At 38.4% G+C, this 16,219-nt stretch overlaps 1 protein-coding gene across 1 annotated transcript in view; it reads right to left on the bottom strand.

The window, feature by feature from the left end:
- Positions 1–16,219, bottom strand: part of cplx4a (complexin 4a) — a 54,630-nt gene that overhangs the window by 14,748 nt on the left and 23,663 nt on the right. The window contains exon 2 of the mRNA XM_028802495.2: positions 4,775–4,862. Coding sequence (XP_028658328.1) covers positions 4,775–4,862 — 88 coding nt within the window. The remainder of the gene's footprint in view (positions 1–4,774; positions 4,863–16,219) is intronic.

Raw genomic sequence — 16,219 nt, 5'->3', positions numbered from 1 at the left:
TTTTTTGTATGCGCTCCCAATGGCACAGTATATAAAAAGGTTGTTACAAGCAGAAGAATAAGCTAACAATATTATAGCTCAACAAATATATAAAATAGAATTGCATAATAGAATAACAGATATTAACAATGAAAACAGGACAAACTTTAGTGAGCGTACAGAAATAACTAATATATTTAAGGAACATTGTAAATCTTTACACACAGCAGAGTTCAATAAAGTAGAAGGTCGTGTCAATACCCTTCCTGATACATTAAATCCACAACTAATTTCTATGCAATTAATCCACAATTTTGCACACAGCTTGTTGAGGAGCTGGACAAATCACACAAACTTACTGAAATTCCTCAAATAGTGGAAAAACGTAAGGCCCAGATACTTAAACATCAGAATTTTACAAAAGGATGTCAGCTAAAATCACTCAGTTAATGCAGGTTATGTTTGAAGAAGCAAAAGACAATCATACTCAATTGGTCACTGTCTTGCAACATGCATTATATAGACCAGTTTTATTGGTAAATTGCAATGTGAACGTGCAAGTCAAAGTTCTAGTAAAAGGAACTGAGTAAGTACTCCCTTTAATAGTATCACAAAATCAAACGGATTCATTAAAGTTTGGCAACTACCATCAGACAATTACCACTAGTTGGATGCACTGTGCACTCCCTCAGAAATCAAGGTACCTGAGGTTTTATTATCTTCAGATGCAGAAAAAGCTTTGAGTCTTGTGGAAAGGGGATATTTCTTTACTGTTTAGCATACATTTGTTTTGATACACATATTGTCACTTGAATTAAAGTACATAAACCTCAGTGTGGGTAAACAATATAAACTATGACTAATTCAAATTAGAAGTTGGAAATTAAGCAGGTTGTCCTCTATCTCCATAGTTTTTTCCAATTGCTTTTTAACCCCTGGCCATTTGTCTTTTATAAAACTCAGAAACAGAGGGAATAATAAATGAAGAAATGGTATAAAAATACCTCTGAATGCAAACCTCTTGCTAGTGGGCAAAGTTAATATAGTTAAAATGATTAGTATTAGTATTGATGAGTATTTATTCTTGTTTCAGAGTATTCCTATAATTAACAATAAATCCTTTGAAAAAAGTTCAACATCTCTGACTTGAAAGATCCGTATATTTATAATGTGTTTTCACCTTTTTATCAGCTCTGTTGTAAATATGGAATTCATTTAACATGCTTATTTTTCTACTACAAATTAGGGACTTTGTAAAAAAGAATTTACTTAAAATCCCTAATCCACTTTCAATTTTCATACTTAAATATATTTGAACCTAATGAAGAGATGAATATTGGAAGCATTTCCAGACTTTATCAGATATCAATGCTGGGAAAGAGATAGCTTCAACAATGTCTCACTTAAGGAGTGGCAGCTGATATCACAACATTCATTCATTCTCCATTTTAAAAACACACTGTAATTGAGCTGAAGACACACCTCTTCAAATTAAAATTATATAAAATATATTAGGGATTGGACCCTAATTGTGAAAATTGCCAGGTAGATCAAACATACCTCGGGCATAAGTTTTGGCACTATTCTAAACTAAAGCCCTTTTAGAAAAAGATTTTTTTCTCTATCTATCAGGTAATATAGAATGTACTATCATAGCAATCCCTCTTACAGCAGTCGTTGAAGTTATTACAGATGAGTTTAGACAATATGGTGATAAATTGTCCATTATTTCTTTCACTACCTTGTTAGCATTATGACTAATTCTGGTTAATTAGAAGAACACAATGGCAGATTATATATTATCTGAAACTAGAAATAATCACATTTTCCTTGCGTGAAACTATGCTAGGCTTGTTTTAAATTTGTAAGAGGTTGTATAACACAGTGGGTGTTATTTTTACTACTAATTAGCTGTCTGTTCCATGTGAGGTGTGCATGAGGTGCAAGTAAGATACTTTTTCTGTGATTGAATAAATTGCATGACTTATTTAAATTTTCTAGGTTTGTTTTATTGAAACATATCTCTATATATATAAAATCCAACATCTGTCTCTATGTCTGTCCGCTTTAACAGATTTTGATCAGGTTTTTTTCTATAATTTGCTTGAACATTCCGATTTTGCAACTTCTCTCATCACGCTAAGAATCATAGTTCGCTTTCAGGAGCGATACATTTGCACTAATCCGAGGCAGAGGCTTTGGGCCGAGGGGAGGGGGAAGCATGACATCAGGAGTGGGGAGCCTGGCAGGGCTCTCCTCACTGTCCTTTATAACAAATACGCAGGTGGAACCGTGGGGCACGGCTAGTGTTTAATAAAACAATATATAACTTTTTCCATAATGCACAGATTTGGGGCAAATAAAATTTTAATTAAAAAAAGAAACTAAAAGGGTGGTTTCCAACAATTAAATACAAAACACCATGGCACTTTTACCCTGATTAAATTAATTTTTTGGTGATGTTGCATTTTTTGGAGGCTTAGGGTCTTGAGGTGAATCCACTCATGAAAACCATGTTTGCTTAGGTTGTCTGCAAATAGCCAAGAATTTCTTCTCTGCCAGTCAATGAGTAAGCCACGGACATGCAGCTTTATATATAGTTGGCAACTTTGATAGGAAAGAAAGCAAAGAAAATTACAATTTAATAAACAGCAAAGTTAAAAAAATATGAAAATGCAAAAATTTTATGTAAGAGTATGTGGTCAAATTATAAGTAACTGATTGAACGAATTCAATCATTTTGGACTGTGAAGAAAATCAAGATAATCCAGGAGAGAGAAATACAAAATCTATACAGATAGTTTCTGTTCTAGGATCTCAAAAAATGCCTCTGGAGCTGTAAGACAGAAGCTCTCACCACTATACTATGACACAGTCCTTGTCTTCTCTTCCCTTCTCTTCCTTAGGATGGTGCTGGCTAATCCAGAGTTAATTCATGTCTTGAACATAACCAATTTGTGATAGGCTTTTGCTTCCAGTACTGGAAAAAATAATTTTAGAAAACAAATAGATACAGGTCCATTCCTTTAATCATTGTGTGATGGAAAATGGTTGAATATAAGCTATTCATATATAGCATGGAAAGATTATTGCTATGCTGAGTACCAAATTTTGTCTTTTACTTGTACATTTAGGGATTTTTTTCAAAACACTGAATAAAAATGAGAAAGTGTTGGAGAAAAAGCAAAAGCTGCTTATCACTAATGTTCAGCGAACCCTGTTGAATTTTCAACTCTTTGTGTTTGACAATATTGCAGAAAATGATCAGGAACTTCCCCAAACTCAGTGGACTGCACTGAAGTCAATTGGTAAGGAAGAAAGTGAACTACTGTTGAGTGGATTATAATAGCACAATGGCTAAGAAAATGGCTGCTAACTATGCTGATTATTGTGGCCAACATTATGGCTAATCCCTGTGCCATTGTGTGAGATAAAATTAATGGTATCTATCTATCTATCTATCTATCTATCTATCTATCTATCTATCTATCTATCTATCTATCTATCTATCTATCTATCTATCTATCTAATGGAATTAAATATCAGAACCATATCAATTGCTTGCAGGCAGGAATCCCGAATTCACTAAAGTTTGCCCCCTACAGATTCAATTACAGGTACTCACCTCTTTTGAACTGAAAAAGTACATTTTTTTCCCTGACACTTCTGCTCATTCACTGCCACCGCTATTAAATATGAGCAACACTAAAGCACATGGATTCTTCACTCCATCCTGCTTGCATCAAATGCACAGCACTCTGGGTAATACTATTAAAGTGTTAGGCTCAATTCCTACACAAAGGTTACATACAGTACTAACAAAACAATATTTACTTTAATACACAAATGCACCGACACATTTCCAATTTCCTTCTGCGGGTACATTTTCTGTTTAAATGTATTCATAAGTTTTTCCTTAATTTTTAACCCACTGTTAGAATCAGTGTTAGACACTTGGGAGGTTGTCCCATCCAACCAACATTGACTGCTACAGCTCTGATGTCACACTGGCCTTGCAAAGTTTCATGGAAAATAAAAGTTTGTCTATGCCAGCCACACAGTGAATATCCAGAAAATAATTGGCAAATAAGGTCACAGACAAACACAGCATATTCCATGTAAAAAACACTTTGATGAACTTCACCGATCAATACTACTCATCACTCTCCTGGCAGCATCACCCCTTCATTGTAAAATAATCATACCCACGTAAAGTTTCCTTCTTTAAATGTAAACTTTCCAATAACATACAATGTGTTGGATTACTGTATAACATTTTAATTAAAATGTGTGATATAATCAATTTAAAATCTTGCCCTGAAACACTCATCAGTTACAATTTTAGGGTTTAATTCTGTCACAAACTCTCTTTTCTCATCCACAGCATGTAAGGCCTCTCTATTCTCCCTCTGGTATTTTGAATAAATGTTATTATGGTGCAAATTAAACCTTAAACATGAAATTAAACATTCATCAAAGAAATACAGACTGAAGGAAAAATAATCGGCATACTGATATGAAATTGTATACTGTACAGATGTTAGTTTCCACTAGATTAACAAATGCTGGGACTTCAACTTAGTCATTAAATGTTATTTGTTGGAATTTTTGTTGGTCTTTTAAACTGTGTAAAAAGAAACATGATAAAATTAGCAGATGTACACCTGATGGAATGCTTGACATTCACATTTTGACCCATGTTCTTAACAAGATCACCCAAGTGCCTGTCTTTGCCGAACGAGAGTAATTGAAGAAAAATTTTAAAAGGTTTCCAAAATAGAATGAAGTGATTTACCTTTGGCAGTCTGTACTTTTGTCGTAAGTGCACCCTAAGACTTGCTCGTTCTGCTTTCTTGTGGGCAAACGTTGCATCTCTTTCCATTCTGCAGCAAGTGAAAAAACAGAACAAAAGAGTCTTTAATGGTTCTTTTTTCTACAACTCTGACCTTGCTGAGTCCACAAACTGTTAATAGTTTGTTAACACCCCATTATGGTGTACAACAATGTGCTCATGAATTTCAATAGCTCACTTAAATACAAAAACATTGCTATAGTTGTACTGCATTAACGGGACGCAAAGTAGAATGCAGAAAAATTATTTAGCAGTTATTCCCAGAGTTAGTACAATGACTCATGTCCCCAATATGCGTTTTATGTTTAATTACAGAGCAGAAAGCTTGGCAATAGGAGGCCTTTAGAATTTGATAACATACCTTAATCAATGCGACTATCTGATGAAGAATTGAAAAGTCAAGGTCATAATTGTCTAACTACTTAAGTGACTCTTTTCAGCTTTGACCAGTACTTCATCAGAAATTAATTATTTTCAAGGACCTTAGGCACAACAAAAGCCGAAGACACAAACATATTTAAGGATGGATGCCTATGATATTCACAAGCAAGGAATTGAAAAAATAGCCAATCTCTCAATGTAATTTAGAGAAATCCATCCCTATATGCGTTATTGAATTCCCAAATTAACAATAAGTAAGACCGTTTTGTCATTATTGTATTGCAATTCAATAGTGGAGAGGCAAAGAAGGTAAATCTCACAAGGAAACTAACAATTTGTGTGTACAAAACAGTATTTTTAAAACTGAGTGAAATGGTGATGCAGTGGCTAGCAGTACTGTCCACTGTCCCGCTCCAGGGGTACACTTACTGAGTGGTCAGTGTCTGTATGGAACCTGAGTGCTTGTTTCATATCTGCAGAGGTTTTTTCTCCAGGTATCTTTTTTTCCATGTACAGTGGATTCATAATGTATTCACACCCCTTCACTTTCTGCAAATCTTCATTGTATTGTAGACATGATTTTAAATGGCTACGTTTGCCATTTTTACCCTTCAACGTACACTCAATAACCCATAATGACAAAGTGAAAATATGTTTTCAGAAAGGTTTGAAGATTTATTAAAAAATCAAAAACTGAAATCCCCCACTTATAAGTATAAGTATTCAGACCCTTTGTTGTGACATTCCAAACTATGCTCAGGTGCATCCTGTTTGCTTTAATTATCCTTGAGATGTATCAAGAACCTGACTGGAGTTCAAACTTAACTGATGGGACATCATTTTGAAATTCACACACCTGTGTATAGCACAATTCGCGCTGCATATCAAAATCCTTACCGCTAAAGCCAAAATGACCAATCACGATAAAAATGTCAAACTAACCAATCAGACTGCTCAGAGGGACTGGACACACAGACCTTAGTGTTTAATTATATAGTAGATTTCAAGAAATGATGAGAATGATGGGAATTTTTTTTTTCATTTACAATTTCAGAATTTCAGCTTCTCTTAAAATACATTCTTCTGCATTCCTCTACAGATTGTGCAATGCACAGCAGTGCTGTGCAAGTTCACATCTCACAAGAACTCACTCAAAGTTCAGTTCACACAGAATAAAAGGAATAAATTCTCGTTCATAGTTCACCATTTCAATTTTGAACTAGCTCATGCTCAGTTCATTTTTGCATTTTTTAAGGAGTGACAATAAATGAGACATGCGTTTTTCTATTTTGCATGCCTTATGTTAGGCTATTACAGTGTTCTTGAATAAAATGGAATAATTATGAAGACTCTTTTATTTAAATACACTTTATTGAGTTATACCCAGCAACAAACACATACTGTATAACCACATATGCTAATATCCTTCCAGTCAAAAAAGAAATTAAATAGATGCAAGTGTAGATATAAATTACTGCTCTATTTCCAACTGTATGACACAAATGGTGACTGTGGAACCAGCATGTAACTGAACTAACCTATTATGCTGCCGGTCAAAATTCTCATCACATATTGCATGTCCAACGGGGAAGAATCTAAAGTGGCCTCGGAAAGTAAAACATCTTCCTTAAAGTAAAGTGGAGCTTCACCGAGTGTTTGTGTCAGCGGAGGTGCAGCTTAAGCACAAGCAGGCAGACACAGACACTGCCTATTTGAGTTTATGTTATTTTTTCTGAATACAAATAAAAAAATCATACAAAATAAAATTTTGTAAAAATCCACTATTTGCGCTTACCCGAATACCGTATTTGGATTCAGCTCCACCCCTTCATTACAGGGTAAGGCAAAATGTTTAATCTGTTCCTAAACCAGATCCAGAATATCACATAAAACTGAACTAGCTCACATTCAAGTTCTTCACTTGCATTAAGATGTTACGTTAAGTTCACCGTTCTTAGAAAAATTAGCTTGTTCAATGAACGCACGCTTTTGAACTAGTTCATGCACAACACTGATGCACAGTATAATCCAGCTAAAAATGTACATTGCAAATTTACATTATATACATCCATCCATTTTCCAACCCGCTGAATCTGAACACAGGGTCACGGGGGTCTGCTGGAGCCAATCCCATCCAACACAAGCTGCAAGGAAGGGAACCAATCCTGGACAGGGCGCCAACCCACCGCAGGACACACACACACCCACACACCAAGCACACACTAGGGACAATTTAGAATCGCCAATACACCTAACCTGCATGTCTTTGGACTGTGGGAGGAAACTGGAGCACCCGAAGGAAATCCACGCAGCTACGGGGAGAACATGCAAACTCCACACAGGGAGGACCCGGGAAGTGAACCTTACTTACTACGAGGCAGCAGCGCCTCCATGCCACCCCATTGTATGTCACATAAACTACCTAAAGTGTATTCTAGACAAGATCCAAACTTTCTGAGACATGTAGTTGAAACAGAAACCTGGACGACCTTTAAGATGAATCTTCATGAGATGTTGGGACAACTTAGTTATTAGCTAAATAAACGGGCTTGATGGGCTAAATGATCTCCCCTTGTTTGTCAAACATTTTACGTTCTGTGTTCTTATATGAACAGATGCTGCTTATTTTTACTTGTCTGACACCTTTATCCAAGGCAACTTACAAAGGTGGTTACATTTCTTTTGTTTTTCTAGTTTGAACACATTTGTGTCAGCAGTGGGATTTGAACGCACAACCTCAGGGTTTGCTGTCCAAAGTCTTAACTACTACACCACACTGCCTGCCTCACTAGGTCAAATTTTCTGGGATTGATCTACACTTAGACCATTTTCATTTTAATATTTTTGCATACCTCTTAGACAGCCTGCACTCTAAAATCACTCCCAACCCCATCACAGTGGAGTGACACCAGAAGGGACAATGGTATGTAAGGAAAAAATTTATTGCAGCATACTAAAATGCATTACTTGTACAAACACTTACTGTATTTTGATTGATTTTGTATGAATCCTTGTTCATCTCTTATAACACAGTGGGGAAAGTAATGTATTGTATTAGTTTTAATAGGAAAAAAGAGGAATTCTGTCTCAGAGGAATGATTAACATTATTGCAAAACAGGTTATGTGGTCTCTGCTTGACCTTTGCTGCTGTATGAGGAACCGCATTTGGCTTTATTTTGAAATGTGGCTCTCTGATGTGGTCTGCGGGAGGAAGCTTTTTGTGTGTTTTTTTAGCTTAATAGTTTTTTTTATTTTTTTATTTTGGAACACAGTGACTATTCTTGTATTGATTAAACAAGTGCAGTGCATCTTTGACTAAACTGTGTGTTATCGTGTGTGTTTTGTTCACTTAAATTAAAAAACAGTCATTATTGTTTATGTTAATTCTAGCCAATAATGTACCACATACCCTTATGTATTTTAGGTAGATAGATAGATAGATAGATAGATAGATAGATAGATAGATAGATAGATAGATAGATAGATTAAAAGGCACCATATAATAGATAGATAGATAGATAGATAGATAGATAGATAGATAGATAGATAGATAGATAGATAGATAGATAGATAGATAGATAGATAGATAGATAGATAGATAGATAGATAGTCATTGTCACAAACTTGATCACGAGCCATAGCAAGGCTTGGGGCAGCTACCCGTATATTATTTTCCTGGATGCAAAATTGCAAACAATTTGAGTAGGGAAAAGGTGGAGGCTTTTAAAGGTCAGGATAGGAAGTGACGTCAAAGGGGCCAAGATCCGAAGGGTCTTCAACCATAGGCTCGGGCCTGGACATGCCATTAAGGGGGCCGGGAACCTCAAAGGTCTTCATCTATAGGTTCACACCCGGAAGTGACGTCACCATGACCAGGCGGCATTTCCCATGAATGGTCTGCAAGGAAGTGAGAAAAAGAATCGGTGCACTCTGCCACATCCTGGTCTGATTCAGAATTGCCCTCATTCAAGCCCTTTAGCTGCCTCCCATGCGCACATGTGTGACAATAGATAGATAGATTTTTATTTGATATACTTTATTAATCCCAGAAGGGGAACTGTCTTTTCACATGACCTTTGGGGGTCAGAGCACAGAGTCATCCATTGTACAATTTTTCAGGTTAATGGCCTATTTATACCATGGTCTGGAGTCTTATGATGGTATGAGTGTTTTGTTCATTAGCAGTATCAGTAACTGAAAATATTAAAATATGATTTGGTCAAAAAGACTCTTCAAGGCCACCTCATGTGTTTTTAACAAAATATTTATGACTGCTGTATGTCACTGTCACAGATGGCCGGGGTTCTTGTCCAACTGGGACGCCTCTTCACTGAGAGGACTGGCGGAGCAAGCATGGGCAGAACAATTCCTTCCCTGGAACACTAGACGGCAGCCCCCCTGGGTGGCAGCAGTGCCTTGGACTCCCGCAGGGCTTCATGAGGGATGGAGTTGGATACAGCCCTGTTGGGATCTGCGGGTGCCACCCGGGGGTGCTACAGCTGCTGCTGAGCCTTGGAGAGCAGTTCTTCAGCCACACCTGGATGTGCTCCAGATGCGTGTTGACCTAATTCTGGGTGCCTTATAAAAGGAGCCTGCAGCCACTACTCGGAGAGCCAGAGTCTGGAGGAGGGAGACAAAGCTGGCCGAGGAGGAGTGGAGGAGAAAGACAAAAGAGAAAGAAAATAGAGAAGGAAAGTATTGTGCAATGTTCTGTTTATTGGGTCTGTGTTGTGTCTGTAGGAAACGGGGAAGGCGTTGCCCACAGGTGAAGAAAAGAAAAGAAAACATTTGTGTTTTATTAGTGTGCCTCCTGAGTCTGTTTGTGTCGGGATAAGCGCTGGCATAATGCCACCTACTGTCACAGTCACCTTCAGTTCCAAGGTATTTTGCTGCTTTGAACTAGATTTCCTCATACACCTCTTGCAATATGCTCTGCTATATTATGCCAGGGCAGTGAATATCTTCTAAAGCAAGTCATCCATCCATCAATGTTCTGAAACAGCTTCATAAAATTCAAGGAATGAAAGGCTGGAGCTTACCTTGCCTGTATGAGAAAGAACGTAGAGATGAGCCCCAGACAGAATAACAGTCTACCACATAACGCACTCACTTATGCCAGGTATCTAACATGCACATATTTAGTATGTGAGAGGCAGAACTGTACAACCCAGTGAAAATCCATGCAGACCTGTGGAGAACATGCATGCTCCACATATACAGTGCACTGGCACAGTGTTACCAATGACAAAGTTGCTACGTAAAGCAATTATTGAAAGAAAAGTCTTTGGTGAAATCTACTGGTTACCAACTCATGTAAGCCGATGTCACATTAAGCGACTTGTACCCATAGGGTATGTCAGACTTTTCAAGTGCAGTTACTGAATGTCACAATAGGTGACTTCTAGTCAGGGAGTAGGCCAGACTTGTAGACTGCCATTTCTGATCTCATCACCAGACCATGGCAATTTACCTAACTAAAAAATCACTGGGCATGTCATATTTAGCGGCTATGTGATGACTTTCCAGCACAGTTGTGCACGCCCCTTTTTCTGACAGCCAATAACGCACTAGCTGACGGAGCCGGTACTGTATGTGATTGTTTAACAGGTACGTAGAGTTCCTCCACAATCTTTGCCCTTTTTCTTTTCTCCATTCTGTTGTGGTAAACTAAATACAAGACATCAGACAGATATACTTCTCTTCAGTTTATGAGGTCCTGAATATCCGCATTTCTTATTCCTCGTTGCTGCATTATATACTTGGTACATCCAGATGAGCATTCATTGCTTGCCTGCTCTTGTGCACACAAAGCCCACCCATAAGACTAAAGACAAACCTACTTGATCTTGTCGGTGTAAGTTGTAGACTGTTTGGACTGAGTCTGTTTATGTTAGACTAGATGGCTGGCCTCATGGGAGGCCAACATGCTACCAGCTTCCTCCATCTCACGATGATTATGTAAATGAAAGTTATGACTGAAAATTGTTAAAAAAATCATCTAATGTGACAAGGCCTTGTACAGGCTTAAAAGCAATGGGCCATCTGACTGCGGTAGGTATTAAACATAAACAAAGAAACATAGAAAAGGCCGTCCCTACGACTAAAGACAAAATCATACCTGGTTAATTTTATCGGATCAAGTCACAGACAAGTTGGAGCGAGTCACTGGGAGTCATTAACAGCAATCAATCAGTTTTAAAGTTAGTCTCTGACATTACAAAGGAGACACTTAATGGAGAAGTTCACCATATATTCGTCATTGTCAAGCAAAAAAAATTAACAGAAACTTCCATGTTTGGAAGGAACTGCTACACCCTCAATTACATTTTTGAACTAAGTAAACTTTTCAGACCATAGTTGTGCATATAGTCTCCAGTATTCTGTTTGCTGTTTTCAAATGTGTTATACCTTATCTGAAAGTTAAATTCAGAAGTATCTTAGATTAAGTCTGATTAATGCTGAACATACTCATTCAAATCTGTAAAGAACGTTTTTATTTTTTGAAGATCAGAGTTATCATGATAAAACTAAAAGAAATAAGTATTTCACTTGTCCAAATTTGTCCTTTTTAACACCTTTAAATGTAGCCTCCTAAAGAGAAATAGAATTGAGCTGGTGTTGTTGAAATTAAGGTTGAAGATTGAATACCAACTTGTCATTGGTCCTGATCCTTCAAGATCTCTCTTCTGTTATTGGCACGGTCAACCACGACATCCTTCTTACCAGCCCCTCTGGCGCTGGCATCACTGGAAATGATGGTTTGAGTCCCTACGTCCTGGGCAGATCCTACAGTGTGTCCCGGTGAGGAGAGTTGTCAAAGGCACACCAGACATGCACAGGGGTGCCACAAGGATTGGTGCTGGGTCCTCTACTTTTTTTCTCTCAACACCACCTTGCTGGGCTCCATCATCCAATCCCATGGGTTCTCTTATCAGTGCTATGCCAATGATACACAGCTGTAGCTGTCATTCCCTCTTGAAGATAACACAGTATCAGCTAGAGTGTTTGCACGTCTTACTGATATCTCAACCTAGATAAAGGACCACCATATCAACAGCTCACCCTGGCAAAAAACGAACTTCTTGTGATTCCGGTCAGCCAGTCTGCTCAACTCCCCATCTCTGTACAGCTTGGCGCAGTGTTGCTAACACCTGCCAGGTCAGAAATCAACTTTGGGGTGGTGATTGACGAGCGGCTATCTTTTTCCAACCAAATATCTACTGTTTCACGTTGATGCAGGTTCACTCTGTACAACATCTGCAAGATCAGATCTTATCTGACAGAGTATGCTGCACAACTTCTGTTCCAGACTTTGGTCTTGTTGCACCTGGACTAATGCAACTCGCTTCTGGCAGCAGTACCCGCATGTGCTATCAAGTTGCTACAGAAGGTGAAGAACGCAGTGCCCTGTCTTGTATTTAACCAGCCGAGATGGGGAAATGTCACTCCTGTCATCAGGTCACTACATTGGCTCCCTGTAGCATAACGCATTAAGTTCATATTACTGATGCTGACCTACAGACTACTCAGTGGGCCAGCACCTGAGTATATGGTGACACTAGTGAAGTGCTATGCTCCTTCTTGCCCACTCAGATCTGCCAGGGAACAGTGTTGGTGATGCCACCTCTGTGTGGTATCAAGTCTCAATCCAGACTCTTGTCCTGTGCAGCTCCTAGCTGGTGGAACAACCTGCCCACCTTCATCTGTACTGCTGACTCCCTTAATGTATTTAAGAAGCAATTGAAGACCCATTGAAGACTGGAAAAAAAATCTTTCATATTGTTGGTTGATTTGCTGCTATATTAAGTTTAATTGCTTTATCAATTGTTAATCGATGATTGTAAATTTATTAGTTATTACAGCTTTTCACTTGTAGCAATGAACTTTTGTTACCTGTCCTACTACGCTTGCTGAACAAACAGGCCCCAACCTAATGTTACTCCATTATGTTTACCTCTGTTGTAATAAGTCACTTTGGATTAAAGCACCTGCCAAGCAAATAAATGTAAATGTACATGATACTTCAAAAAGCTTCAATGTGAACTTCAGAAAGTTCAAAACTGGGCTTTACACATGAATAACGGGAACACCACTTAAAACACTTCTGCCAAATTTCACACTTTTTCTCACTGGGGTTGCACTTTGATGTACTGTAAGCTGCATTGGTTTCTCTTTCCTATTGTTATATGCTTAGAATCCCCATTTATATTTTTTTGCAATGCGTTATTCATTGTGATATTTTTATTGATGTTGAAACACCAAATACGTATTACAATTCTAGCAACAGAGCAAATAAGAGCTGATCACCACGTGAAACAATTATCCTCTGTTTGGCACATTAACTGTTAAGTGTTTGCTGTATAAGATGTGTTTATTTACCACTTTGTATTTGAATAAGTGGAAATGATTGGATGGAAGGGTCATGGAGATTTAAGTACTAATAATGTGACATGCTTAACCTTTGTAGAGTAAACCTCTTAAGTCTAGAAGCAGACCTGGAACTGGGTAATTGCAGTGCACCCAGAGGAGCACTTAGACTAATCATTTGTGGTTTCACTTGTCGCGGTATAAGTTAACGTTAGTCAGGTGATGTGATGACCCCGTGCCAGTAGCCCAAGGCATTGTCTCTTGCTGGGGCATCTTGTAGTTTGTTGACTAAGGATGAACCAGTAGCAAGTGAAGAGATTTAGACAGTTGCTGGTATATTTTTATTGAAGAGAAGAGTACAAGGTGCAAAACGTCAGTAAATAAATACCTCTGGATGAGATTATACATATTGTTTGTAGATTAATACACACACACACAAGCAGTACTCAAGACAGACACAACACAGAAGATCCTAACTAAAGTTCAGTGTAATTCCATGTGTCACAGGCACACACCCCGGCAGAGCAATGCACACAGCAACAATTACGATTCTGATGGCCTTCTCATCCTTTCAGGAAAGACTCAACTACTTGATCCACAGTAATCGCCATCTTAAGCCCACATATCACATAACCACCAGCCAACACACAGCTCTAGCCCTTCTGTTTTTTCACCAGGACCAACCATTCTGGTTAATTACCCTGCCTTTTCTACTGCATATAAATAGGTCAGCAGATCTGAACATTGGCTCCCCCCAGCATCAGGACTCTTCACTAGCCCCCCACCAAAACCTGATGCTCTACGCCACAGGTGTCGAACTCTGGTCCTCGAGGGCCGCAGTGGCTGCATGTTTTCATTCTAACCATCTTCTTCATTAGTGAGCCGTTTTTACTGCTAATTAACTTCTTTTGCCTTAGTTTTAGTTAACTTGACTCTGGCCCCTTAGTTGTCTCTTTTTCCTTAATTAGTAGCCAAACAATAATGAGACATCAAACAAGCCACCATATGACCAGCTCACCTGTGCCCATCACACAATACCTGAAAATAAATAAAGGTGAAGGTCTCAGTAAGGTTGATCTCTCAGGTCACCAAAACATTATGACGATGTTCTTAGAAAAAACAGAAAAATCAACAGATTTGGAAATGTCTGCTGTGGCAGAATGAGAGCAGCAACAAGCCATTGAATTAAATAACGAGTTTAATTAACGGCAAGAATCAGCTTCTCATTAAGAGACTGTTTGGAGTGAAATTGGTTGGAGTTTGAAATCCCAGTTTAGCTGGTCATCTGTTGGCTCGTTTCATGTCTCATTTCTGTTTGGCTGCCATTTAATGAATGGAAAAGGAGTTAATTAGCAGTGAAAACTGGGCACTGATTAGGCAAAGGGTTAGAATGAAAACTTGCAGCCACTGCGGCCCTCCAGACCCGGAGTTCGACAGTGTTTTAGTGGCTCCTTATTAGCAATAAAATGCAAATGACAAAAGGAGCCAGAAGTTCTCCATCTAACTTGTTTCCATTTATACCTATGTGGATTCATCATATACACTATTTGGTTTAATAAAACATTTAAGAGTTTTAGGTTTCAAATCATTTGGATGATATCCTTGGAAAGGAAAAAATCTACGATATAAGAACACTAGCTGTGTAAGCCCGTGCTGTAAAAAGCCCAGGCTCCTAAAAACCATGGATTCTGGCACTTCAATCAATCAATCGTATCGGTTGTGCATTAGCGGCTAAGTGAGGTTCTCTTTCCTCAGCGGTTTCGTTTTGCCGACGTGCTCGTCTCCTTTGTCTATCAGCGGCTAAGCGAGTTTCTCTCTCCTTGGAGGTTTCGTTTTGCCGATGTGCTCACCTCGCTTGTGTATTAGCGGCTAAGCAAGTTTCACTTTGGTGTCAGAGTCGCTTTCTTTGAGCGTCACGCTGTAGCCTCGCATTTCCAGACAGACAAACACACACTTCCACGTGTAGACATTTATATATCTAATGACATTGCAGACTAACAAGCCATACAATTAAATAAGGTCTGAGATTGGAAAGGATTGGTTTCTAATAAAGTAATGGGTTTGGAACGAAAGCCTGCAGCCCCTGCGGCCCTCCAGCAATGACATTGCCCATCCCTGCATTAAAGCTTCCATCCCTGTTGCACCGTCCTGCTTCTCACCACCTTCCTCCTCAATGCTCAAAGTGCTTTGAAAACTTAGAAGATGATTTAGTTGTAGAGGCAGTTTTTGAGGGAGCTGATTAGTGCTCAACCCTGTGCGCCGATGGAATTGATGGTGGGGCGAGTGCTAATCAACTCCCTCAATAAACTTCAGCTACCTCCTTAGGTAAAGAGCCCATGATATGAATAAAATGCACAATGTCCAAAATAAATGACATTTAAATAAGAGCTATACTTAAACTGGTTCTCCAAATGTTTATATTGCAATAAGAAAACAGTATGGTGTATGTACTGTATATCTTTCAGAAAGCATAACTACCTTTAGAAAAACAGACTTAAAGAAATACTCCATCCAAAAATGCTTTTTATATGTTACTAACCCCAATGTGGTTTGTAGGGATGGCGGAGAAAAAATTTTAATCTTATATTTTCATGGAGAATGGAGATAACAAAGTTTCTGATGGAATGGGAGCCGGACAA

This window comes from Erpetoichthys calabaricus, chromosome 5 (assembly GCF_900747795.2).
Source record: "Erpetoichthys calabaricus chromosome 5, fErpCal1.3, whole genome shotgun sequence".
Lineage (NCBI taxonomy): Eukaryota > Metazoa > Chordata > Cladistia > Polypteriformes > Polypteridae > Erpetoichthys > Erpetoichthys calabaricus.
The sequence above is the reverse complement of the archived record's forward strand: the minus strand, read 5'-3'. Positions and strand labels throughout refer to the sequence as shown.